A 27,481-nucleotide genomic window follows, 5' to 3' on the forward strand; every position below is an offset into this window, starting at 1 on the left:
GGTCACGTATGCTGCCGGTGCATGGTTTCACAGGGCACGGCTCAAACACTTCAAAGCAAAACTTGCCTGGTTGCAGAACCATCGTGCGGTGTTTAGTTAAGGCATGCAGGACAGTCTCGACACAAGCTCTGCAAGTACTAGCCGGAACATTACCTTTAGACTTGCAAGTTACTTATAGAGGATTTTTTTACAAACTGAAAAACCACATTGAGACCGAAATTCTTGGAATAACCATCAACCTTCAAGATGATACTAAAAGAGAAAGAAGGAGACTGTGGAATAAGTTAGTTAACATCTAGCAGTCTCGATGGGATACAGCTCCTGTTGGTGCAACAACAAGAAAATTTATACAAGTTTCATTTCTCCTTGATAAACGTGTCCGACTGTGGTTCCGCATGGACATATTCACGTCCTACCTGTTGAGAGGACATGGATCGATGAACCAGTCTTTTTAGGTTCAATTTATCACAAACAGACCTCTGTTCATGTGGATCACCAGAGAGTTGGGATCACATCTTGTATCATTGCTCCTTGTATGACGATCTCAGAATTCCTCTTCATGCACTTACTAATTTTCAACCAGGACAGGAGTCGTCTCTGTTTAAAAGCTCAGAGTCATATCTCATCCTTAAGGCTTTTGCTCAAGGCATATTTCTTTGAAGGCCTTCAGTGTCGACAGATCTCAACAGGATGCAGCACAATGGTCCTGCTGATGCATAGCTGGTTAGATCTCCTTTAATAATATATAAACTCAAATCCTCAAGAAGTGAAGTTTTTCCTCAGCCTGCAGACAAAATTAAGTGCTTTCTTTTTTTTTTTTTTTTTTTTTTTTTAATAGTAGCATCACTTTTTCTTTTATGTATTTATTTATTATTATAATTTCTTTCTTTTTTTAGGGGCACCACTACTTTCTTTTATTTGTTTATTTATTAAATAATTTTTTATTATTATTTTTTTAATTTAATATATTAAAAAATCACCACTTTTTTTACTAATTTATTTGTTTTTTTTTAGCAGCACCACTACCTTCTTCCATTTTACTTATTTTTATTTATTTATTATCATTATTTATTATTATTATTTTTTTATTTATTGATTTATTTTATTTATTTATTTATTATTTTTTTTATTATTGTTATTATTATTATTATTTTTATTATTGTTATTATTATTATTTTTTTTATTATACATGTTTTATTTTATTTTCTTTTGCTTCATTTTTATTCATTTCAGTTCAATATCACACCATGGGTGATCATATACATATATATATTTTTTCAATCTGGAATGGGCCCCCAGAGGATTCTGGCCTACCTTCTGGCAACATCAGGTGGGTCAGAGTCTCTCTTGAGACAGTACGTGCTTTACATGGACTGGCCCACCTTCTCGTGGTGTGGACGAGTACCCAGAATCATCTGTCCAGGTGACTGATGCTTCTGGGTAGCCAAGAGGCCAGAACAGAACACACACAAACCTACATCACACACATACCTGGCCCATTTGTAGTGATACTATTCTTCACAGAGATATGAGGCAGAGTTGAACAAACGTTCTAGGAGCCGCCCTTTACATATACACATACCCATATGCAGTACTTTGCATTTGTCAATGTTAAACTTCAGTTGCCACTTCTCAGCCCATTTGCCCAACTTATCTAGATCCAGTTGGAGTAGCATACTGTCATTAACAACCCTGCCAACCTTTGTATCATCTGCAAACTTGGACATTAATCAATACCTTCATCAATATCATTGATAAATATACAAAACAACAATGAGCCCAACACCAAACCCTGGGGAACTCCACTAATAACATTTGTCCACGAAGAGCAGTGTCCACTGATTACCACTCTCTGTCATCTCCCACTCAACCATCCCTTTATCTATTATAGCAACTTAGCCTTAAAATTTGTACAACAGCCTTCCATGTGCAACAGTATCAAAATCTTTCCCAACATTGATGACATGAGAAATTTTTATGAGCCTTTTTCACAAAGTGGTTGAGTAGCATGTTTTTCGTCCAACAAACAGAAAATCAACCACAGAACACAAAATTTACAGACAATATACACGGAGCAATATGGCCTTAGTTGCTGATGCTACTAAAACCTTATTACAACAACGACAGATGGAAGCTTGTTCTAGCAATCTACCACCCATTGGCTGAAGGCAAACTTACACTTCATACTAAATTACACATCCTTTAGAACAGATAAGACACTTTACACAACTGCTTACATTCACAGTTGACAGAGTAAATTGTATGGCCAAGGGATCAGTATATTCTGGTGTGGCATGAATTGCTGTTAATGGAAACAAAGGGATTGAGCAAACAGTTCTGAAGAGAGCTCACACAAGCACCCTCTTGGGAACTTTATACATAATGGAGTTAGCCTGTACTAAAAGCCCTTCACAGTGTAGCTGATCTATACTAAATGGATTGACTGCATTGTGAAAAACTTTTAATACAGTTTAAATTTATTTGGTATTTCAAGGAGTAAATTCCAGAGACTACCTACCCTCAGTAATTCTTGTTCTAACTTGTCAGAGTCCAATTTTTTTTTAAACATATTTGCAGTGTATTGGCAGCAAAGTCATCTTAATTGTTTGGTATTATACAACATATGTTTTCAAACTGGGGTCAGTGAAACCCCCATTTGTTCTGTTGGACCTTTTTGAGATTTTTAATGAGAAAGAAAGGGTTTCGAGATTGTTTGTTTTTTAATGTAAGAGGAGCAAAAAATATAGAAAGAATTCTGTGATACAGTTTTGAGATACAACAACAATATAGTTATGCTGTTAAGAGGTATAAATAAACTAAAATAAATATTTTAATACAAATTACAAAACATCCAAGATACCAGAGGTCCTGGAAACATCCATTAATTTTTTTTATTTAATTTATATACACAATTGTTCTTAATCTGTTAGTTAATAATAACAACTGCTTTTAAAGATAAGACTCCTTTCAAGATTTAGATTTGAAAAGTGATCCCACAGTCAGAAAAAGATTGAAAAATTCTGCTATAAGGGATGCTATGAAATGAGTAACCTCATTTCTACCTCCTAATTTTGGACAAACAACTAAGTTTGGTACTTGACAGTAATCAAGGTAGCATAGTGATTTCTTAAATCACTGTAAGAAATTTCTTGAATTTTGTTTAAAGAACACTGGCTTTAGAGATGATAAATGGTTTACCAGATATTTTATTCAACTCTAATGTAAGAGACCCTTCTGTAGGGGATGGAGCAGAACATCAAACAGCATAAAAACAGAATAGGGAGCAGGCCGGCAATGGTGAAACTTTTCTGGCCTGTACAGCAAAAGTATCTGAAATAAAGCTATAACAACATTCACGAGCTGTAGGAGAAAAAATGACACTGACTAAAAGCAGTAAATAGTCTTTATTGATATTAAAAAAAGGTAAAAATACTTGAAAGCTTTTAATGATAACTTTGTTGCTCAACAATTTTGAGCACAATCACAGTTTTCGTGGCTAGATGTGGCTGACAGACTATAAAATTAATTTGTCTTCAAATCAAAAATACTTTTTTAATAGTACAAACTATTTGTGTGGCTGTCTGTTGGTATAATTTCTTTGCATGCCTTGTGGCACATGAACCATTGGTTTACCATTACCGAATTAGAAAATTTACTACTGCGATGTAAATTTCCATACATACTGAAATAAGGACTGCATTGTATACCCCTATCACTTCTTGCCTAAATGGCAGCATATGTCTTGTTAAGACTTAAATGATAGCAAAATAATGCAGAAAAGTGAGGTTAAATTCTCATTACACATCAGGCTGAGGTCTGCATTCAGGCTCTGTCTGTATTCTGTCAGGCTCACCTTATTAAGATGGGGATCCATTAATGTGATTAACATGCACAGATGAGTCAAAACATTAAGATCAGCGAGTCATTATGGAAATCAAAGCAACTGCAGGTGAACTACGGAGTGTGCGCGGGTCGGGAGATGGTATAAAAAACACCTTATACTGAGCTCTGTGAATCAGTGTTACTCTTGTTCTTCAGATGGGAAAGGCAGCGGACTTGAGCAAGTTTGACAAAGGCCAAATTGTAATGGCCAGACGACTAGATCAGAGCATATCCGAAACAGCACGGCTGGTGGGATGTTCACGGTCAGCCGTGGTTAGTACCTACCAAAAGTGGTCCGAGAAGGGGAACACACGAACCACCGACGAGGTGTTGGACGACCATGGCTCACTGATGCTCGAGGTGAGCAAAGGCTCTCCCGGATCGTATGTAGCAACAGTTGTTTGTTATTTGGTTTTTAGGAGCATTAGCAACTAAGGCCATATTGCTCCGGGGATATGCGGTGGTCATTCCCTGACCTTTCCGCATCCTCCATATTTGGTGGTGACGGGCTCAAACCCCGGTTTAATCAAGAAGCGTGTGCTACGCACTGCTGCTCCTTCCCACCTGGCTACGGAGGCGCCAGCAGCAACAGAAGGGTGACTGTGGCGCAACTTACCGGTAATTGGAATGCTGGTGACGGGAGTAATGTGTCACAACACACACAGTAGACCAAACACTGCTGAAAACGGGGCTGCGTAGTCGCAGGCCACTCCGAGTGCCCACGGCTCACTGGCGACAGTGCCTACAATGGACACTGTGAGCATTAAAACTGGATTTTGAGTGACTGGAAGAAGGCTGTCTGGTCCAATGAATCATGTTTCCTGTTGCACCAGGTGGACGGCCGGGTACATGACACCATGTGTCTGATATCCCCACAATGTCTGGATTTGATGACTTGATCAGCACTTCATATTCATCGAATTTATTTACTATGCATCGTTTACCTAGGGAAGTGATGCCGCCTGGATGCACCGTGGGGCAAAAACAAGCTGATGGTAGCAGTGTCATGCTTTGGGTGGTGTTTTACTGGGATACCCTGGGACCAGTCATCCAAGTGCTGGGCACTCTGACATCTACCACCTACCTAAACATCATTGCTGACCAGGTACACCCTTTCGTGGCACTGGTCTTCCCCTCTGGCGGTGCCATCTTTCAGCAGGATAATGCGCCATGCCACACCGCCTGGATTGTTCAAGACTGGTTCGCAGAACATGAGGAAGACTTCCAGGTATTGCCCTGGCCTCAAAATTTCCCGACATAAATCCCATCGAGCATCTGTGGTTTGTGTTGGAACAGCAACTCTGATCTGCAGTGTCTCAACCACGGACCTTACAGGAGTTAAAGGATCTGCTGGTTACATGTTGGTACCAGATACCACAAGACACATTTAGAAATCTTGTAGCATCCATGCCTTGCCGGGTACTAGCTGTTTTGGCTGCACGTGGAGGAACAACCTCATATTAGGTAGGTGGTCATACTGTTTTGGCTCATTGGTATATGTTATTCTTTCTCTTATACATTAACAGTCTATTGTGTAGTTTTGGAGGAACTTAAATATGCCAATTGCAGTAAATTATGTCTATTGTTGAATTTGGAAGTTGAAAATTTAGTAACTTCAGGCACTGAAGATAAATCTTTGACAATGATACAGTGCTTGAAGCAAGAAGTGTTCATGCTAGTATTGCTACATATGGAATTGCCAACAAAACACACTACCTGATGGACATTCCATGTTATGTATTTTCCCATATCTGTTGCCTAAAACCATACATTCTGCTTATTCACAGTCCTGTCTAAAAAAATGAAAATAAGCTTTGTCTGAAAACCACGTGTTACACAACCTGATTGCATTTCTCCCCTCTACATCAAATTGAAATATTTAATGCTTATCATTTTCAGAAAGTTTATGCGGCACTACAGCCTTATATGAGAACATTTTTAAATCCAACTGAAGTATTCAGTGAACAGAATGCTGAGATATTCCAAGTGTCCAAGCTGCTTTTCTTGACGACTTTCCTGGGCTACTCCAAACTGCAACCCTGAGGGCTTCAAGATTTTCTGAAGAAAGTACTGGCTGCATGAGATAGTTTCCAATCCTTTACATAACTCTCCTCTTTAAAGCATTTACTATGGTACTTGAAGGTGCCAGTGAGTTTAAAGAAAAGTCCAAAATCTTCTCTATGCAGCAATTACTCTTTGTCTTGAAAAAACGAACAATAACCTTCTTGATTGTGAGGCATGACGACCTCTCTGCCATTTTGCATACTGACAAGTGCATGTATGATTCACAAAAATGTAAAGTGCTTAATGCTCTAGTGAATTTTCCAGAATTGGTGCAGACTGCCACCAACTTTACATAAAATTCAACTAATAGTTCAGTTTTAATTTATGATATAAATGTATCAACATGCACCACCCTGTATATCATAGAATATCACATATAGGCATCACAAATAAAATAAAATTTCTTAATCTCTGGCATCAATAGCATGACTTTGATGTCCTTATTTTAAGAAAAAGTCTAATGTGTTATATTTAATATTAATACAATCCACAAAACATCAAAGCACCAACACTTACCTAAAAGCTAAGTGTTCAATAAACCTCTTCAGTTTTAACTGTGCAAACCTTAAAACAAAAAAGGATAATTACAAAACATTAATTACAGCATTTATTTTCTAGATACTTTGCAACAAGAAAAAAATATATTGAAATAAAATTAATAGTAGCATTTCACTAATATGGCAAATATTTTCACTTCATAAGTATATTTTCCAGACTATTATGCACACTGAGGTTTAAGGAGATAAATTTTGGGGAAAAAATATTTTGCTGTACATATATAAAACAGAAATTCACAAGTGCTTACTAAAAAAAATGCCAGAGCAGACCAAATTTAAAGGTCATAGAAGCCCAGAAACTGGTATTAATTTAGTGATGGCCATAAATTATACACAGAGCAATGGGTAGTAAATGTGATCACTAATGTTGGTAAGGAATTGTTTACAAATTTATTTGGGCTGCCTGACATAGTTACACCACTTCGCAAGGCCATAAGCTTGTTGGACTGAGAAATACTGTTTCAAGAATTTAAAAAAAAAAAAAAAAAAAAAAAAATCCAGTATAGTAGCAAATCTGTATTCAGCATTCAGTTTATGATATGTACACACAAAAAAATGTGGGAGTAGAACTATAACACATTTCTTTCAACAACAGAAAAAAAACATCCTTTACAAGTGACTGCACAGATAATTTTGACTAGTAACTTATGAGGATTATCCACAATTACAAGGTATCCACAAACCTTATTTACCGTATTTTTTCTACTAGTATATTATATTTTAATATAATATACTAGGGGGCTCTGCCCCCTGCTTGTCAACCCACATGGATTTATGACAGAGTAAGTCGAATCTTTTCTATGTAAAAGGCACCTGTCGAAACAAACTAATCAATATCTAATCAGGAAATGATCTATGAAATTATTTACCTGTGAATTCGTAGTGATGTAATTGCCCCTCCTACTTGTACCATGTGACCTGCATCCCTCTTCTCCCATTGGCTATCCCCAACCACATAGTCAAGGTTGAATAAATACCACTAAGTAATTATTTACCTGTATTTAAATAGGTCACTTTGGAAAAGGCCTTTTGCTTCGGGTTTCATTATGCATGAGGAACATTGTTGCATCCAAAAGAGCAGGACTAAAATATTTACAAACTATACAAACATTTAAAATATTTACAAAATTCTAAACTATTTACAAATATACAAACTATATTGGGACCCTTCATCAGTTAAAATTACAATAGAACATCAAATGATGCCATAATGTTCACCAACCTCGTGCACAAGGTTGGTGAATGTTATGGAGGCAGTTTGTCTTTCAATGCGATGAATGTTGGCATGCATCCCACGTACGTGCTCTACATTGTCAACAGCAAGTATCTGATTCTGCCAATTCGTGTTCCTTCAATGTAGTGTTCACCAACATAGAGGTATGAATGTAAATAGTTCAGTATTTGTAAATATTTTAGTTTTTTGGAAATATTTGTATAGTTTTGTATTGTATAAATGTTATTATTTGTATAATAATAACATTATACCAATATACTTACATTATAACGCACTGATCGAAATCTAATCAGGAAATGACCTATGTCAAATGAATTGTAAAACTAATAGAGTAAACTTATCTGCGAAAGATCTAAACCTCCCAAACACTTCCTAGTTAATTTCGCAAATATATGTGGTCTCAATTCTAATCTCGACGATGTCCATTTCCACTTGCAGTCTGCCAAACCCCATGTACTTTTTCTGACAGAAGCTCAGTTATCGGTTGATTCAACTACTGCTCATCTCAGATGCCAAAATTATTCGCTGTATGATTCCTTTCGCCTCAAAGGTGGTACTTGTGCATATGTCCGTTCTGATATTCCCTGTCAGAAAATTGGCAATTTGGAATCTCCTCTCTTTGATCTTCTCTGGCTTAAAATCTCCCTACCTCATTGTGTCAAATTCATCTGTTGTCTCTACCGTTCTCCCAACTCCACTAATCACTTGGAGCTCTTTGACTTCCTCTCTTTGCAACTTGACTTTCTCCAGTCCAACTTTCCCAACAGTGAGATAATTTTCCTTGGTGATTTTAATGTTCACAACTCCAGCTGGCTTCTGTTTTCTAATCAAACCAACCTAGCAGGTCGAGATGCTGAGGCTTTTGCAAATACTAATGACCTTGCACAGATTGTTCATTTACTGTTATTATTGTTATTTGGTTTTTAGGAGCATTAGCAACTAAGGCCATATTGTTCCGGGGATATGCGGTAGTCATTCCCTGATCTTTCCGCATCCTCCGTATTTGGTAGTCACAGGCTCGAACCCCGGTCTAATCAAGAAGCGTGTGCTACGCACTGCTGCTCCTGCCCACCTGGCTATGGAGGTGCCATTGTTCATTTACCTACAAGAATACAGTACAATCCTAACCATACAGCCAACACGCTTGATCTTTTTTTCACAAACAACCCTTCTAAATACCGTATTTCCCCATGTATAAGACACACCTTAATTTTGGGGCCCGAAATTTGAAAAAAAATGTATTACATAAAGTTATTGAACTCAAGTTTTATTCATCATAAAATTCATACAACTCATCACTGTCAAAACTCCCATCCATTAGCTTGTCCTCATCTGTGTCTGATGACGAATCACTGTCTTCATATATTGCCTCGTCCTCAGTTCCATCTATGGCATTTGAAATGCCACACTTCTTAAATGACTTGACAACGATCTCAATCTTGATATTATCCCAGGATCTTTTCACCCAGGTATAAACTTCTCCTATAGTTGGTTTCTTCATTCTTCCTGCTGGTGTAAAATTATCCCCAGAAGACTTCATCCATTGGTTCCATTCATCTCTCATGTCAGCTTTGAAGTGTTTGTTAATGCTGACATCGAGTGGTTGGAGCTGGGATGTCAAGGCATGAAGGCAAGTTTTGTTTTTTTTTACTCTGCAGCAATCTTCTTTGTATTTTTTGTTATGTGTTCCCTGAACTGATCAAGCACCAATAGGGCGGGTTTGCGTAAGAGGCCACCTGATCTCCTGCTCCAGACTTTCTCAAACAAGATCTTCATCCCATCCTCATCCATCCAACCCTTATCATGAACGTGGACAATCACTCCTTGAGGAATGTCTTCTTTGGACATTGTTTTGCGTTTGAAAATTGGTTCCGTCGGCACAACAAGCTAGAACAACTGTATAATGGCTCTTTTCATGTCTACTTGTCTTCACAGTTAGTTTTCACCCCCTTCTTATCAACAGTTCTGTTACTTGGGACATCAAATTGAAGGGGGACTTTGTCCGTATTTGCAATCTGTCCCAACTCTAACTGATGTGTCTTCCGACATTGAATGACAAAATGATGAAATTCAAGGACCTTCTGCTCATAGCTTTCAGGCATTTTTTGAGCAAGTCTGGTGCGTGTATGCATGCTTAGTCCATTCCATTTCATGAACCTGAAGCACCAATTGTGTCCTCCTTTGAAATCAGTAACTTCTTTTTCATCAGCAATTCTTCTTGCCTCATGCTGAACCATCTTTGTGGACACAGGAATTCCAATTGCCCTTTGCTCCTCAATCCATATCTTCAATTCATTCTCTAAATCAGGCCATTTTGCTGACTTTCCTCTAATGGCCTTCTTCTGCCGTGGCATTTTCAGTAGGGTTTTTCCCTTCCCGTAGCCAGTCTCGGATTGTTTTCTCAGTTGGAGGAGGAGGAGGACCAAACATGCGTTCAGCAGCACGATTTCCATTCACTTTTGCAAACTGGATCACTTAACTTGAATTCAGCATTGTACGAAAATCTCATTCCTCTCCAGAAATCGCTCAGAAAATCTTTTCTGAGCCATTTCTGGGCAGAACGTGGCAAAACGTAACCTAATATACCAGTAACAAGTGTGAAACAATGCGCGCAAAGACAACAAGCACGAAACGGCAGGAAATGCAAGTAAAAAAAATCTACAACCACTGTATAAGATGCACCCAGTTTTTATACCCCAAATTTTTCAAAAAAAGGTGCGTCTTATACATGGGGAAATACGGTACACGGTCGAAGTGAGTGGTCATTTAGGCACCTCAGATCACAATTGATGATTGTCTCTTCTCCAATGCAGAGGCATACGATGCAAGAAAGCAAGCTTATGCAACATCAGCTGGGGGGGGGAACCTCCCATTTATCCCTCCATTCGTTCCGAATGCCTGCCCAGCTCAGCCTTAAATTTATTTAGGCTATTAGCTTCCAAAACAAAAGATGGAAGCTTGTTCCACCATGATTAAAGGCAAATTTCCGAACATCTATTCTACAACTATCTTTCCTCAGTTTATAACTGTGCCCCCTCAGGTTCTTAGTCTGAGCAAGACAAAGAATCCCATCAACATTCAGCTTGCTCAACCCATTCAAGGCCTTACACATCTCAATCAAATCACCTCGCAGGTGCCTACTCTCCAGGTGCTGCAATTTGCAGAATTTAAGCCTTTCTTGGTTAGAGGACCCCCTTGTTCCCCTCACCAATCTTGTTGCTCTTCTTTGTACTCATTCTAGCAACTCTACAGCCTTCCTAAAATGAGGCCTCCAAACCTGTACACAGTACTCTAGGTGTGGCCTGACCATTGCCTTGTATAACGGGATTATCACCTCTCTGTCCCTGCTAGCAAAATTCCTATATATCATTGACAAGACTCCATGGCCTGCCCTGGCAGCCCGTCTGCTTCAGCGAACTTCATATTTGGCTGCACAATTACCCCCAGATCTTTTTCACTTTCCACTTCCCAGAGTGTAGTACCACCCAGTTGGTATGTTTCTCTTCGGTTATTGCTACCCATATGCAGTATTTTGCATTTGTCAATGTTAAACTCCAGTTGCCACTTCTCAGCCCATTTTCCCAACTTATCTAGATCCAGTTGGAGTAGCATACTGTCAATACTGTCATTAACAACCCTGCCAACCTTTGTATCATCTGCAATGATATTGATATACCTTCATCAATATCATTGATAAATATACAAAACAACAATGGGCCCAACACCAAACCCTGGGGAACTCTACTAATAACATTTGTCCACGAAGAGCAGTGTCCATTGATTACCACTCTCCGTTGTCTCCCACTCAACCATCCCTTTATCCATTGTAGCAGCTTACCCTTGATGCCATACCTCTCCAATTTGTACAGCAGTCTTCCATGTACAACAGTATCAAAAGCTTTCCTGAAATCCATGTATATGATATCAAAATTATTTTTGGCATTCAGTTCCTTTGTGACCACATCATAGAAAGCAATCAAATTAGTCAGACAAGACCTCCCTTTATCAAACCATGCTGTGTCTTAACTATTACTGCAGTCTTGTCTAGATGATCCTGCAGTGCTTCTTTAATCAGTGATTCCATTATTTTCCCCGGAACACAAGTTAAACTAACAGGTCTGTAGTTACTTGTGTCACCTTTTGAACCTCCTTTGTGAATTGGTGATACATTTGCACAACTCCAGTACATGGGGACCTCCCCTGAGTCCAAGGAAGCTCTCAATAATTATGGCTAAGGGTGTGCTTACTTCCTTTGCTGCCTCCTTTAATATAACTGGATATATATATACCGTCCAACCCAGGTGCCTTCCTTATGTTTAACTTCACCAATTTCTCCTCCACTTTGCTCTCAGTTATTAAAAAATCACTTAGCTCCTTGTTAACGTTTGATAAACTTCTGGCACTCCCCTCATTGAATAACTCCTCATGTGTGAATGCAGATGCAAAATACTCATTCAGTTTATCAGCTACCTAAGCATGATCATCAATAGTTAACCCATCTATGTTAAGTTGTCCAACTTGATTCATCCTTTTCCTTATAGAGTTTACATAAGTAAAGAAATCCTTGCTGTTTTTCTTTGCATCCTTTGCCAAAGATTTCTCATAATCTGCCTTCGCCTGCCTAACCTCCTTTGTGACTTGGTTACAGACTAGTTTATACTTGCCATAGGCTTCTGTATCACCTGATACTTTATATGCATCCAATACATTCTTCTTCTCTGCCACTAGCCTCATTAATTCATCTGACATCCATTTAGACCTAAACCTTGAACAGTATTTCTTAGTTGGAATGAAAAGCCTAATAGCCTCCAAAATTAAGTCCCTGAAGGCTTCCCATTTAGAATTCACTGTTGGTAACATCAGTTGATCCCACTGTACAGAATTTAAAAACTGTCTGAGACCTTTGTAGTCACCTTTACAAAAGCAAACACCCTTCCTTTGAGCTTTGATGGTAGTTACATTTTTAAATAATTCCCACATCAATACATTGTGATCACTATCGCCCAGTGGTTCCTTTATCTGCAGATTCTTAATGCATGAAGAATCACTACTGATAATCAGATCAAAGTATTACTCCCTCTGGTTGCCTCTCAAACATGCTGCTGTAGAAAACAGTCATCCAATAAATCCACAAAAGTCTTGCTAGTGTGCGAGTGACCAATCCACAAGTTCCAGTCAATATCTGGTAAGTTAAAATCTCCCATTATAAGACATTCTGATTTACTGGCCCACTATTTCTTTGCACAATTGCTCATTATACTCATCAGATTCATTAGGCCTATAACAAACACCTACTATCATTTTTCCTTTTGCAGTGCTTATTTCACTCCAAACAGACTCAACACTGCATTGTCCACCACCATAAATTGGATTCACTACCTTAGATTTTGTTTCTTAATTAACAGCATAACCCTTCCCTCCCTTCCTATCCTGTCTATCCTTCCTATACACATTGTACTCCCCAAATTCCAACTCTGCACTGCCTATATCTGTGTGACACCATGTCTCCGATATTCCAAAAATATCTGCCTTTGATGTCTTCACTAGCACTTCAATCTAGTGAAGACATCAAAGAATAACCAAGGAATAACCAATACTATTCCATAGCACTGGTTATTCCTTGGTTACTACTCTTAGTATAATATTGGTCATGGCTATTCCCAACTTCTTATTGTTTGGCATTACAAGAATGCAAAATGGGATGAACCGCAAGATTTATTTTCTTCTTTTCCTTGGTCGGATTATTGTTTCAAAACTTCTGATGTCAACATTTGCCTCAGATCTTGTCAATGAAATTATTTTTGTAGAAATGGAATCCTTTCTTTCACACTCCACTTTAAAATCTCGTCCTTTATCTAATCCTTGGTTTGCCAATAAATGTGCTAAGGCTGCTCAACAGAAGAAAGTTGCATATGTAATTGGCTTGTTTCCAATTCTTCAGTTTCATTTTCTGCCTACACCAAAGCTCACAACAACTGTAACAACTGTAAAGCAATTATTAATCAGTCCAAACTGGATTTTGAACAGGCTAAGAGTAGAAAACTTGCTTCTTGCCAAAGCTACTCACCGCAACTTTTGCTCATCTCTGCTCCCACCTCTGTCAAACCCAGATGGTTTTGTTGTCACTTAGGCCAAGGATAAAGCTGACCTGCTAGCATCCTATTTATCTTGCAACTCACGTAATAATGATCTTGGTAAAACACCTCCCACCATTCCTAGCACATTAGAAGGATTTTGATGTGCTAGGAATGGTGTGCTGGAAAGCATGTCAGAATTTTGATGTGCTGGAAAGCATGTCAGAAGGATTTTGACGAGTATTGATGCTAAGAAAGCTCCAGATGGTATTTCTCCACTGATTCTCAAAACCTGTGCTCCTGAACTTACTCCTGTTCTTTGCAGCCTTTTTTTAATTTCTTATTCCAAAGGTGTTTTTCCTTCTGCTTGGAAATTTGCTTATATCCAGCCAGTTCCTAAAAAGGGTGACAAATCCCTCCCATTGCAATTACTTCTACTCTTTTTAAAGTAATGGAGAAATCAATTAACCGCCAACTCTTAAACTACCTAGAAACCTTTTGTCTGATCAACGATCACCAGTATGGATTCTGTCAGTGTCGACCCACTGGTGATATTCTGGTTTATGTTACTCATTTATGGACAAATTCAATCGAAAAGTTTGGTGAAACACAAGCAGTTGCTCTTGACATCTCAAAGGCTTTCAATTGTGTTTGGCGTAAAGGTCTTCTAAACAAGCTTCCATCTTATGGTTTGCTAACTGTTTTTTGTAATTGGTTATCCAGTTTCTCTCTGATCACTCACTGAGGGTGATGGTAGATGGCTTTCTGTCTTCTAACTTCTCCACTAATGCTGGTGTCCCCCAAGGTTCAGTTCTTTCCCTCTTATATATTAATGACCTTCTTCCATTGACTGAAAATCCTATCCATAGTTTTGCCAATGATAGCACATTGCATTCCACTTTCCATTTTGAGAAACCTTGCCTTGCTCAATCAGCTTCAAATTCTCAAATATCTGCTACCAATTCCTTAAATGCCAATCTCCAGGTAATTCTCTAGTGGGGCAAAGACAACTTAGTTGATTTCAATCCTTCTAAAACTCAGTCTTGTCTTATATCTCAACAAAAAGGATTCTTCTACTCCTATGCTACTCTTTTGCTTATCTTTGGTGACACTCCGATTTCTAGGCAAGTTGATATATCTCTTTTGGGGATTACCCTCACTTCTAATCTCTCTTGGCACAAGCACATTACAAATATTGCTTCCTCTGCACCTAAAAAACTTGGTTTTCTCTTTTGCCGTTACTTTTCTTCCAAACAGCTGTTCACTCTGTACAAATCGCAAATCCACCCTACCATGGAATATTGTTCCCATATCTGGGGCGGTGCCCCGATAACCTCTCTCAGGCTTCTAGATTCCATTCAGAAGAGGTTAATTAGGTTAATTAATGACTCCTCTCTAACAGTCTCTGCACTCGCTGTCTCATAGACGTACTGTTTCTGTTGCATGCCTTTTCTACACATACTTCCATGGGCACTGTTCTGCTGAATTGGTTTCTATAATTCCCCCCCCCCCTCTCTCTCTCTCTTTCAAAACAGTCCGAACACGTGTTGCCATCAGCGAACATCCATTTACTGTCCCACTTTAAACTCCCAGAACTAACTTTTCATCTTCCTCGTTTATTCATTCAACTACCATTTTCTGGAACAACCTTCCTTCATACATATTTCCTGAAATTTACAGTCTACAGACGTTCAAGTCGAATGTCAACAAATATCTTCTTTCATCTTCTCAACCTCCAACCCAACCACAGTACTAAGTACTATAGGTTCCAACACTTCTCGTGTTTGGGGTTTTCAGAAAAAAAAAAAATAAAATGTAATTATTTACTTGCGCATTTGTAGTGACTTAACTGCACCGCCCTCTTCTCCCATTGGATCGAAAAAATATCACTAGGAGGAAAAGTTTTTTAATGTATAGAGAGACTAGTAGAAAAAATTATAAACAATTTTTTCTACTAGTCAACACTATTATAAGCACTATTAGAATATAAAATGACTAGTAGAAAACAACTGTTTGAAATTTGTGAAGTGAATGTGTTGAGAAGTGAATAATGCGAGTTTGATTAACACGTGTTTCAGTTACCGCTATCTGTAAAAATTATACCACTTTTCAATTTACTCTATGCAAATTTTCTGTTAACGCAATCTTTTTTTTTTGTGTTAGTTGAAAAAGATTTGAATCACGCGTTAAGCTTACCGCGAGTCGTACACTCAATAAACAAACGTTTGCCTGCTGCCCGCCTCAGAGTGTTCTAGCAACCATCAGAAGAAGACGTGTTACTTGTTTGTCTCCTGCTAATAAAGTCAATGCAGACTTGTATTTAAATATTCAAATTTTTAAATGAGCCAGATGAAAATGTTACCGCGAAGGAGATAACGGTAAAAGAACTAACACTGTTTCAACGTTCGTTCTCAAACAATGTTTGAGGGTCTCTGAGATATTTATTTTGCCAGGGCCCAGAGAAGATTGTTGTCGGCTATCAGAAATTGATTGATGAAAAGAGAAAGTCAACACTGTTCAAATATTTCTGCAACAGTCATTTCTTCATTGTGTATTTTATGTCAGAGGTTCCCAAACTTTCTCCCGGTTCACGGTGACCTTAGTGTCTCAGTAATTTTTTCACAGCGCACCCAGACCAAATGAAATACCTAATAGATCTGTTTAGTAGTTAGGTCCAAGCAACTTAACAAGAAATGAAGAATCTGTGAACTATCTCAAGTTAGTAGTTCGCGCAGTGCCCGACAGAGGCTTCCGGATCAGCTAGTGTATAATCTTGCTACCTCTACTCTGCCAGATAGTGACTGGAGGGAGTCTGAGTAGTGTGTATGCGGGGAGCATTGTCGAGGCCACGTTATGTCAAGGATCTGGGTATATTCTTACCACGTGTACGCCATATCCAAAAATTTCATTACTTCATACAGCATGTCCAGCCCACTTTTTCTTACTATTGAATACACCATGAATTGTCAAACTAATAGAGCAAACTTATCTGCGAAAAGATCTAAACCGCCCAAGCACTTCCTAATTCATTTCACAAATATACGTGGTCTCAATTCTAATCTCAACGATGTCCATTTCCACTTGCAGTCTGCCAAACCCCATGTACTTTTTCTGACAGAAGCTCAGTTATCGGTTGATTCAACTACTGCTCATCTCAGATGCCAAAATTATTCGCTGTATGATTCCTTTCGCCTCAAAGGTGGTACTTGTGCATATGTCCATTCTGATATTCCCTGTCAGAGACTTGGCAATTTGGAATCTCCTCTCTTTGATCTTCTCTGGCTTAAAATCTCCCTACCTCATTGTGTCAAATTTATCTGTTGTCTCTACCGTTCTCCCAACTACACTAATCACTTGGAGCTCTTTGACTTCCTCTCTTTGCAACTTGACTTTCTCCAGTCCAACTTTCCTAACAGTGAGGTAATTTTTCTTGGTGATTTTAATGTTCACAACTCCAGCTGGCTTCCATTTTCTAGTCACACCGACCCAGCAGGTCGAGATGCTGAGGCTTTTGCAATTATTAATGACCTAGCACAGATTGTTCATTTACCTACCAGAATACCGGACAATCCTAATCATACAGCCAATACGCTTGATCTTTTTCTCACAAACAACCCTTCTAAGTACACTGTCGAAGTGAGAGGTCCTTTAGGCACTTCAGATCACAACTTGGTGATTGTCTCTTCTCCAATGGAACCTTTATCTCATGGCTATTCCCAACCTCGTGTTGTTTGGCATTACAAGAATGCAAAATGGGATGACCTGTGAGACTTCTTTTCTTCTTTTCCATGGTCGGATTACTGTTTCAAAACTTCTGATGTCAAAGTTTGCTCAGATCGTGTCAGTGAAATTATTCTTGCAGGAATGGAATCCCTTATCCCACACTCCACTTTAAAATCTCGTCCTTTATCTAAACCTTGGTTTTCCAATAAATGTGCTAAGGCTGTTCAAGAGAAGAATTTTGCATATCGTAATTGGTTTGTTTCTTATTCTTCAGTTTCATTTTCTGCCTACACCAAAGCTCGCAACAATTGTAAAGCAGTTATTAATTAGTCCAAACTAGAGTTTGAACAGGCTAAGAGTAGAAAACTTGCTTCTTGCCCTAATGGTAGCCGAGCATCCTGGTCTCTTGCCAAAGCTATTGGCCGCAACTTTTGCCCATCTTTGCTCCCACCTCTGTCCAAACCAGATGGTTCTGTTGTCACTTCAGCCAAGGATAAAGCTGACATGCTAGCATTGCATTTTTCTTCCAGCTCATGTATTAATGATCTTGGTAAAACACCTCTCACCATTCCCAACACGCTCCATTCAATGCCTCCTGTGGTCTTCCGTCAAAAGGATGTCAGAAGGATTTTGATGAATCTCGATGCTAAGAAAGCTTCAGGTCCTGATGGTATTTCTCCACTTGTTCTCAAAACCTGTACTCCTGAACTTACTCCTATTTTTTGCTGCCTTTTTTCACTTTCTTATTCCAAAGGTGTTTTTCCTTCTGCTTGGAAATTTGCTCATATCCAGCCAGTTCCTAAAAAGGGTGACAAATCCCTCCCAACCAATTATCGTCCCATTGCAATTACTTCTACTCTTTCTAAAGTAATGGAGAAATCAATTAACCGCTAACCCTTAAACTATCTAGAAACCTTCTGTCTGATCAACGATCGCCAGTATGGATTCTGTCAATGTCGATTCACTGGTGATATTCTGGCTTATGTTACCCATTTATGGACTAATTCAATGGAAACGTTCAGTGAAACACAAGTAGTTGCTCTTGACATCTTGGCATTACAAGAATGCAAAATGGGATGACCTGTGAGACTTCTTTTCTTCTTTTCCATGGTCGGATTACTGTTTCAAAACTTTATGCCAAACACGATCAAAGGCTTTTGATCGTGTTTGGCATAAAGGTCTTCTAAACAAGCTTCCATCCTATGGTTTGCCAACTGTTTTTAGTAATTCGTTATCCAGTTTTCTCTCTGATCGCTCACTGAGTCTGATGGTAGATGGCTCTTTGTCTTCTAACTTCTCCACTAATGCCGGTGTCCACTAAGGTTCAGTTCTTTCTCCCACTCTTTTCCTCTTGTATATTAAATGACCTTCTTCCATTGACTGGAAATCCTATCCATAGTTTTGCCGATGATAGCACACTGCATTCCACTTTCCATTTTGAGAAACCTTGTGCTGCTCAATGAGCTTCAACTTCTCGAAAATCTGCTACCAATTCCTTAAATGCCGATCTTCAGGTAATTCTCCAGTGGGGCAAAGACAACTTAGTTGATTCCAAACCTTCTAAAACTCAGTCTTGTCTTATATCTCGCAAAAAAGATTCTTCTGCTCCTATGCTTATCTTTAGTGACACTCTGATTTCTAGGCAAAATGATATCTCTCTTTTGGGGATTACCCTGACTTCTAATCTCTCTCTCTTGGCACAAGCACATCACAAATATTGTCTAAAAAACTTGGTTTTCTCTTTCGCTCTCGGCGTTACTTTTCTTCCAAACAGCTGCTCACTCTGTATAAATTGCAAATCCACCCTGCCATGGAATATTGTTCCCACATCTGGGGGTGGTGCCCCCAAAACCTCTCTCAGGCTTTTTGATTCCATTCAGAAGAGGGCAGTTAGGTTAATTAATGATTCATCTCTAACAGAGTCTCTCCACTTGCTTTCTCATAGACGTACTGTTTCTGCTGCATGCCTCTTCTACAGATACTTCCATGGGCACTGTTCTTCTGAATTGGCTTCTATAATTCTCTCTCTCTCTCTCTCTCTCTCTCTCTCTCTCTCTCTCTCTCTCTCTCAAAACAGTCCGGACACGTGCCGCCACCAGCCAACATCCATTTACTGTCCAACTTCAAACCCACAGAACCAACTTTTCATCTTCCTCATTTATTCATTCAACTGCTGTTTTCTGGAACAACCTTCCTTCACACGTATTTCCTGAAAATTACAATCTACAGAAGTTCAAGTCCAATGTCAACAAATATCTTCTTTCGTCTTCTCAACCTCCAACCCAAGCACGGTACTAAGTACTATAGGTTCTAATACCTCTCGTGTTTGGGGCTCACATAAAAAAAAAAGAAGAAAAAAAGATGTCAAGTATCGCTGTGTTTCCCTTGAAAATTTTAAATATTCCACGGTGCACAGTTTGGGAACTGCTGTTTTATGCAATAAACATTTTAATTCCATAATTATTTTCATTATATTTTACATTGTATACAGTTAAAAAGTTATTTAAGAGGTATTTTTAAAATTCTTTATAGACATTCCAGAAGGTCGACAATTATAATTTTTCCTATTGATTATTATATTCGATTAATGCCTTTCCGTTTTGTGCAATGTGCTCGCGGGACAAATTAATCAAGGCCAGCCTGTACTATGATAGTTTTTTAGAAAAATTACTACTATGGTTATGAATATATTTCAGTTTTGTAGTCCCTATAGTATAATTAACCAAAGGGAAAAAATTTCATTGATACAACCTACATGTGGTGGTATTACTGGTTTAAAGTTGCGATGTTAAAATCACTAGCAACGACTTAGGGTATAAAATAATTTAACAAAATAAGAGGATATTTCAGAATTACAGGAGTTATGCTGTTATTAGTCAGGATAAAAAAAAAATAATAATAATAATAAAATATACAAAATCAATGGGCATTGTAAATCTAGATTTCTCAAGTTCAGCATTTTTAGGAAATTTTACAAAACAAAATTACAGATATTACTCTCAAAATTAAATGCTTCATTGTGGACCATTGCTTTGTTCATCGTTAATTTTATAACCACTGGAAACCTTAACATACCTTCCTGAAGTAGTGCATTTATGTACCACTGATAACATTATGTAACAGATTTTAGAAAAGTCTCTGTTCATCTGCTTTTCTTGGTATTTCTTTATGAACGTGGAGACATTGATCCCAAATATGACCTTAGTTTTTGCATAGCATTAATAGTTTGCCAAGAAATTAAAGAAAAGTAAATAAGCAACAATATTATATAAGATTAATTAACAATGTTTAACTTCTATGTGGAATATAGTATTAATCTTAAAATTTAAAAAAAATCAAATTAAAAAGTAGACCGCCCCCTCAGGTTAATCAAAAAAAAAAAAATCTTACAAAAATATACAATCAGAACTAGATGCAATCACCCATCATCGCTTCATCCCTCTTTTCCACTGACTCTACATCCTGATGGAATCTGTGTGTGTGTGTGTGTGTGTGTGTGTGTGTGTGTGTGTGTGTGTGTGTGTGTGTGTGTGTGTGTGTGTGTGTGTGTGTTCCACGCTAAGATCAACCAGATGAGGCCTGAAGAAATCCAGGTGAGAGTTCAAGTAATGGAGCTTGACCGACATTCTGCATAAATAACATTTTTCTATAATTTTCAACCAACTTGTCAGTTAGTTTGTAATTTTACTCTTAATATTACTGAGAATATCCATTCACTACAAGGCAAAATGACTACCAGGCATTTTGCTCAGCATCAATCATTTTGCCTTCCAGTTCTTATGAAGCTGTGGGCCACATGTTAGTTTTTGACAGAGGCTCCGAATGATTAACCCTTAACTAAGCACAAAAAATTTCTAATAAATTGATATGCAAAGAAGGTTCACCTTCTTTGTACATCAATCACTAGAAGTGGACCAATTATTAGAAGGAATGGACGAAAAGAATAGCTATTAAAGCAAAATAAATAATTTTTAACCAGTTTTGAAAATTCCCTCAATTTTTTCCTCCTGGAAAAAAAAACAAAAATCACTGGTGTCCCTTAGACCACCATGTCTGTTACAGAGCTAAGTAACAAGACCACATAAACACCTCTACAATAAAATAGAAAATAAAAATGCAATTCAAATTTGTAGTGGAATTATAGAAGAAAATTATGGCAATTACATTTTTATAAAATGGTATGGTATCATTCACCAAGCAGCAGACACAAAAAGGACTGTTCTTTCTCTAGTCACCTGGAATCATTTAGACCCCATGCACCAACATTTGAAAAATCAGCAAAAAATAATTCAAAACTGTTCACTTTTTTGATGCAGTCTATTTTTTCTGAGCACAACTGTGAAATGCATTTTATATTAAAAACATATATTTTAAATTAATTTTTGAAATTACACCTCCCTTAGACCTGTTGATGAACAAAATACAAATTTTAAAACCATGCTTCAACCGGCACCTGCAACCGGACACCAGCCTAGTCAGTAACATGAGCATGTGCTGCATGAAATGTGAAACACACACATCAACAGTGTGGTTCCAAACAATGCTTCAATGTCACAAAACTAGAGAGCATTACCAACTGGAGGAAAGTGCACAGCAGTAAAGCCAGCTTGGTAACAACAACTTAAGCGACACATGCCAATTAACACATGCATATGATTAGATTTAACTTAATTCATGAACTTTTCCTAATGGCATGATAATTAACAGAGATTTCTGGAATTTTAGCATTAGCATTAGTAGAGGCATATGATGCAAGAAAGCAAGCTTATTCAGCATCAGCCAAAAAAAAAAAAAAAAAAAAAAAAAACACACCACTCCTATTTCACCCCTCCGTTCGTTCGAAATACCTGTCCAGTTGAGCTTTAAATTTGTTTAGGCTATCAACTTCAACAACAAGTGATGGAAGTCGGTTCCACCAACCAACCAACCGCTGGCCAAAGGCAAATTTCCGCACATCTATCCGACATCCGTCCTTCCTCAATTTGAATTTATGCCCTCTGAGGTGATTATTCTGAGCAAGATGAAGAATCCCATTGGCATTGAGCATGCTCAAACCATTCAAAGCCTTATACACCTCTATCAGATCACCTCGCCGGTGCCTAGTCTCCAGACTCTGTAAATGGACTAATCAAAGAAAAAAATTTTCAAAAATAGATACTGGGGTATCAGCTGTGTAGAAGTAGAGCACAAATTTCTGAAATACTGTCTGGGGTTGAATTGCTCCTAACTCAGGGTTAAGTGAACTCAAAATGGAAGAAGAATCTACTATTTATTAAAGATAAGCCTTTATTAAAAAAAAAAAAAAAAAAAACGGGAATGCTATGGTACTGGATAATAATTAATTGGCAAAATTGGCTGAAACAATTCAATTACTTTAAAATTAAAATCAATTTGCCACCTCATGATTATCTAAATTAAAACAACAAAAAATATGAAAAACTTCCCTCAAATCAATTTGCTACTCTAAAAACATCAAAATAATCAAAATTTAAAAGGGAGATTAATTATCAAAATTTTATTCTTACCCCAATGAGCTATCCCTTTGATGAAATCGACTTCCAGCTGGATCAGGTATAGAAATTTTAATTTCAGGTTCTTTATTTTCTGTAAATGTTGAGTTTCCTACATTGAGAATACTGTTCACTTTTGGTGATATATTCTGCAAATTAACATCAATGTGATCTGGCTCTATAATTCCAGCATCACCATTATCAGACTCTTCATTTGTAAACTCAGTATACTTCTGCATTGTGTTCACTATTCGTAGCAGATTAATTAATGCTACAAAAAGGATAATATTTAAAATTAACATATAAATACAACCAAATTTCTTAAAAAAAAATAAAATAAAAAAACAGAGAGGGAGAAAAATCTATAGTTTGTATATACAGTAATATGAAATCAAAGCAAAATGCCTTTTAAATTGCAATTCCAGAGTACATGATTTCAGAAGATGGAGCTTCAAAACTTCTGTAAATGTTTACACTACAGTAACATGTGCTGATACTGGTAAAAACATATAGAGTTCAAGTTAGAGTTTCATGTTCATTTGTTACTGATTGCTGAGGTTCTCACATACAGTACACATAGTGTAAACAAAAAATGGTGACAAACACTGATATAGAAAGGGCACAATTTTTTGAACAGAGAAAAAAAAACAGTATACGATGGAAGTTAAGCAGAAATTTTGCATGTAGTCTGGCAAAACTCCATCACAGATATATTCATTCTATGATTGGCAAAAGACTTTCTTTTGCCAATCTGAAACCACACAAGTTGAAGATGGTACAAGTCATTATGGCTGGCAAGGTGGACATCTAGGTGGACATCCTTTCTAGGTGGATATCCCTACTTAGATTCCAGAAGACAAAGGGCTGCTTAACATTTAGTGTTTAGTAACAAGTGCATGTTCCATATCACAGGCAAGGTAATCGCATACAATGTGACTGTGGGGAAGTGAAAAAGGCAATGTGGTTTTGTAACACATTCCAGACATTCCCAAAGTTGATATGTTTTGTGATGTAACTGCAAGAAGGTATAGGGCCTGTTCTTCAGAGAGGAACAATTAGTGGACTCGTATTAAAAAATATTAGAGAATTATCTCAATCCTGCAAACTACTCAGGTTGATCCTGGTAACAATGTAGCAGGATCATCCTAAGAAAAGCAGAATAGATGAAATCCAATAAGATGGTGCACTCCTCACTTCCATAAGGATGATAAAACTGTTAGATCTCCACTTTCAAGTTAGTGAGTGGGGTGCACAGGTCCAATTCCTCTGTGACCACATCACTGTACCTCAACACCAAATCATCTTTTTGCATGTGTGTGTGGGGGGGGGGGAGTATCTGAAGGACCAGATGTACAAGTTACCACACCAACATCAAGTGATTAAAGAGAGGATCATTGAAGAGAAAAACACAGTTAAACCAGTCATGTTACAGCACATTTGGCAAGAGGCTGATTACTATTGGGATGTGTGTCTTGGGTTTGGTTTTATTGGCGCATTAGTTGGGATGTGTGTCAGATTACTGCTAGAAGTCATATGAAAATGTAACTGTTACGGCCGCTGAAACTTGGGATTTACTAATTTCTAGTATGTTTCTTCTATAATGCACTAAATGTGCAAAGCTACTTTTTGACTTGCCCTGTATTTCTTGAGTTCCTCAGGATCTGTTTAAAAAGTTTCATAGAGAATTTGATGAAAGAAATATTTCATGTTGTGAAATTATAGCAATAATACTAAAATTACAAAACAATACCAGAGTACAGTTTATACTCTGGTATTAATCATTTAAAAAAAAAAAATACTAACTTCATATTTTATCTTTGTCTTCAAGTATACAGGGCATTTCAAAATTGCATGGAATAAATGGAGTATATTCTACAGCCAAAAATAAGAAAAAGTTCCTGTAAACTTATGTCTCAAAAGTCTATTTCTGAGATATTAATTGTAAATTATATAACTGAAAAACAGCAAATCATTTTTATGTTCAAATTTATATCATTAAAAATGTGTAAAACAGGCTTTAAACAATATAAAATATATGTACCAACACCAATAATATATAGTGTTGTCAGTAAACCGGTGTGGCAGAATACTAGCAATATCAACGTGTCAGTTACTTAAGTTTCAGGTTCCATGATGACTGTCTTGTTTCCAGTACAGCATTTTTAAACTAAAATTATGGAAGACAAATTAAAACTGTTTACTTTTGTCAAGTTATCTGATATGATTTTAATTTATGGTAAGGTTTTAAGAAATTTGTAGGTGCTGTTTGCAGATGTGCCAAAGAATTTCCAACCTGACAAGAACCAAATTCAAAAAACATTTGTTGTGGAGGGAAAGATGACTTAAAGAAACAGGTATGCTGATGTCATTACAAATAAAGTTGGTAGAGGGCAATTTCAAACTGAAAATGTTGAAGTGCAAATACTTCATGCTGTACAAAAATCTTCTACCATGAATACCAGAAGGTTGCCAGTTCATGTGAATGAACTGGCAACAAGTGTATGGAAGAAATTATATGAATGGCATTACATCAATTTCACAGCATGCATGTACAAGAATTATTGCCACAAGATATGAATAAATGCAATAACTTTTGGCAGCAGCTAATTTTACAATATACACATTATCTTTCATTTCTCAGTCACTTTGTTGTTATAGGTGAAACATGTTTTATATAAAATGGAATTCTGAATCTCGACTTACACCTGGACCAAAGAAAACCCACATATATGACTGCCGGTACTCATTATCAGCATACCTTTTCCTTTAATGTTGGTGTAATGTCCTATAATCTTATTAGTCTTTATTTTTTTTCCATTAAGGCTTTCAGGAATGGCATACTTTCATTTTTTTCTGCAGACCAATTTATGGGAAGTAATGAAAACCATTGACCTCAAAAATCAGCAGAGAACGTGGTTTATTTTATACGACAGTGCACATATGATGTTTCCAAATTTTTAAATAGATAGTACAATAACCAATGGGTTGGAATGGCCTTGTACAATGACCACCATGATCACCCAACCTCACACCATGAGATTACTTTTGTGTGGGATCACATGGAAACCATGGTTTATTTTATGCATATTAAGACAAACTCAGGAATACCATTTTGGAAGTTGCTGAAATATTAAGAATAGACACAAACAATAAGTCATGCCAGAATCATGGATTATTGTGCTGAATGCTGCATGGAACAAAATGAAAGTCATTCTGAATAGCAAGTTTTAAATGTTTGCCTTTTAGAGGTTTATTTCACTTTATTTTTGTTTTGTAATTTACGATTAATTTTCAGTATCTTGAAAATAGACTTGAGTCCATGTGTGTTACAATGTATTTACAATGTGTGTTACAATCCAATTTGTATATAAAACATTTATAGGCAGCAGTGATTACAGTATACTGATTTATTCAATAACTGCTGATTAAGGTGATTACAGTGGTTTTAGGTATTTTTAAAATTCTTTTCAATGGGACCAACTGATGCAGTAAACAAATGCAAATGACAGGTGAAAAGTGATTGAGGAAGTAATCATTGAAGTTACAATGGTGAATTTAATGTACAGCTGGCTGGTCAAACAAGACCTGTCTAATCCCTGCACCGTGGCCTCTGGATTTATATAAATACATATAAAAGTGTCTTCAGAATCAGGAAAAAAAAAAAAAAAAAAAAAAAAAGAAAAGTCCATGAAACGTAAGGAAATCCCCAAAAACAAACAGCTAGCTGATTATATTAAAAGCAACAGAACTCGAGTAGAATGGTTCGGACTTGGTCTATTGGTGGCAGATTTTATATCATGAACATCTTCACAATGAAACTGAGTGACAGAAGACCTATGGGAAGGGCTGGGATGAAATGAGAAGACAGCATGAGGAATGATGCAGAAAGGTTTGGAATTGTAGATTGAAGACAGACAACAGGAGTTATGTGGAGGATTTCCATAGAAACTAAAGATGATGATGATGACACATACACCATTCTCTGAACAGTTCAGTATGTTACATGCCAGTATTCTCACTGACAATCAAATCTGCTCAGTGACTAACACTAGGGCTATAACTTGTTAATTACTGAATAAGTTACCTTCATGAATAGCTGAGGGTGACAGCTTGTGGAAATTCAATGATAAGACATGTCGCTTTTGATCGGCATGCAGGCATTTGGGGACCCATTCGGCAGAAAAGTTTCTGCGTGTCCAAAATGTCACGAATAACATATCTAAAATATTCCCTGCACATGCCTAGTCTCAGTTATCTCTTCAGCAAAAATTCATCTATCAGACAGAATGGTAACAATATTTTCAGGCACTGCTGCAGAAATTGGTATTTCATAACTGCTCCACCTTCAGTTTTGCCAAAAGTGACATTTTGGGCTGACATCCTTTCTTCAACCTGTAAAAAATAAAAAGGGAATGGATATTACGGTTTTTTGAGGCA

At 37.4% G+C, this 27,481-nt stretch overlaps 1 protein-coding gene across 1 annotated transcript in view; it reads right to left on the minus strand.

The window, feature by feature from the left end:
* The window catches only part of LOC150082041 (phosphatidylinositol 3,4,5-trisphosphate 3-phosphatase TPTE2-like), a 199,605-nt gene extending 172,344 nt beyond the window's left edge, over nucleotides 1–27,261 (minus strand). Inside the window, exons 1-3 of the mRNA XM_090380409.1 lie at nucleotides 27,129–27,261; nucleotides 23,060–23,315; nucleotides 6,463–6,510 (exon numbers count right to left, since the gene is read on the minus strand). Of these exons, the coding sequence (XP_090236535.1) occupies nucleotides 6,463–6,510; nucleotides 23,060–23,315; nucleotides 27,129–27,261 (437 nt within the window). The remainder of the gene's footprint in view (nucleotides 1–6,462; nucleotides 6,511–23,059; nucleotides 23,316–27,128) is intronic.
* Between the last annotated feature and the right edge of the window lie 220 nt (nucleotides 27,262–27,481).

This window comes from Mastigoproctus giganteus, chromosome 8 (assembly GCF_048544385.1).
Source record: "Mastigoproctus giganteus isolate SK-2022 chromosome 8, ASM4854438v1, whole genome shotgun sequence".
Taxonomy (NCBI): domain Eukaryota; kingdom Metazoa; phylum Arthropoda; class Arachnida; order Uropygi; family Thelyphonidae; genus Mastigoproctus; species Mastigoproctus giganteus.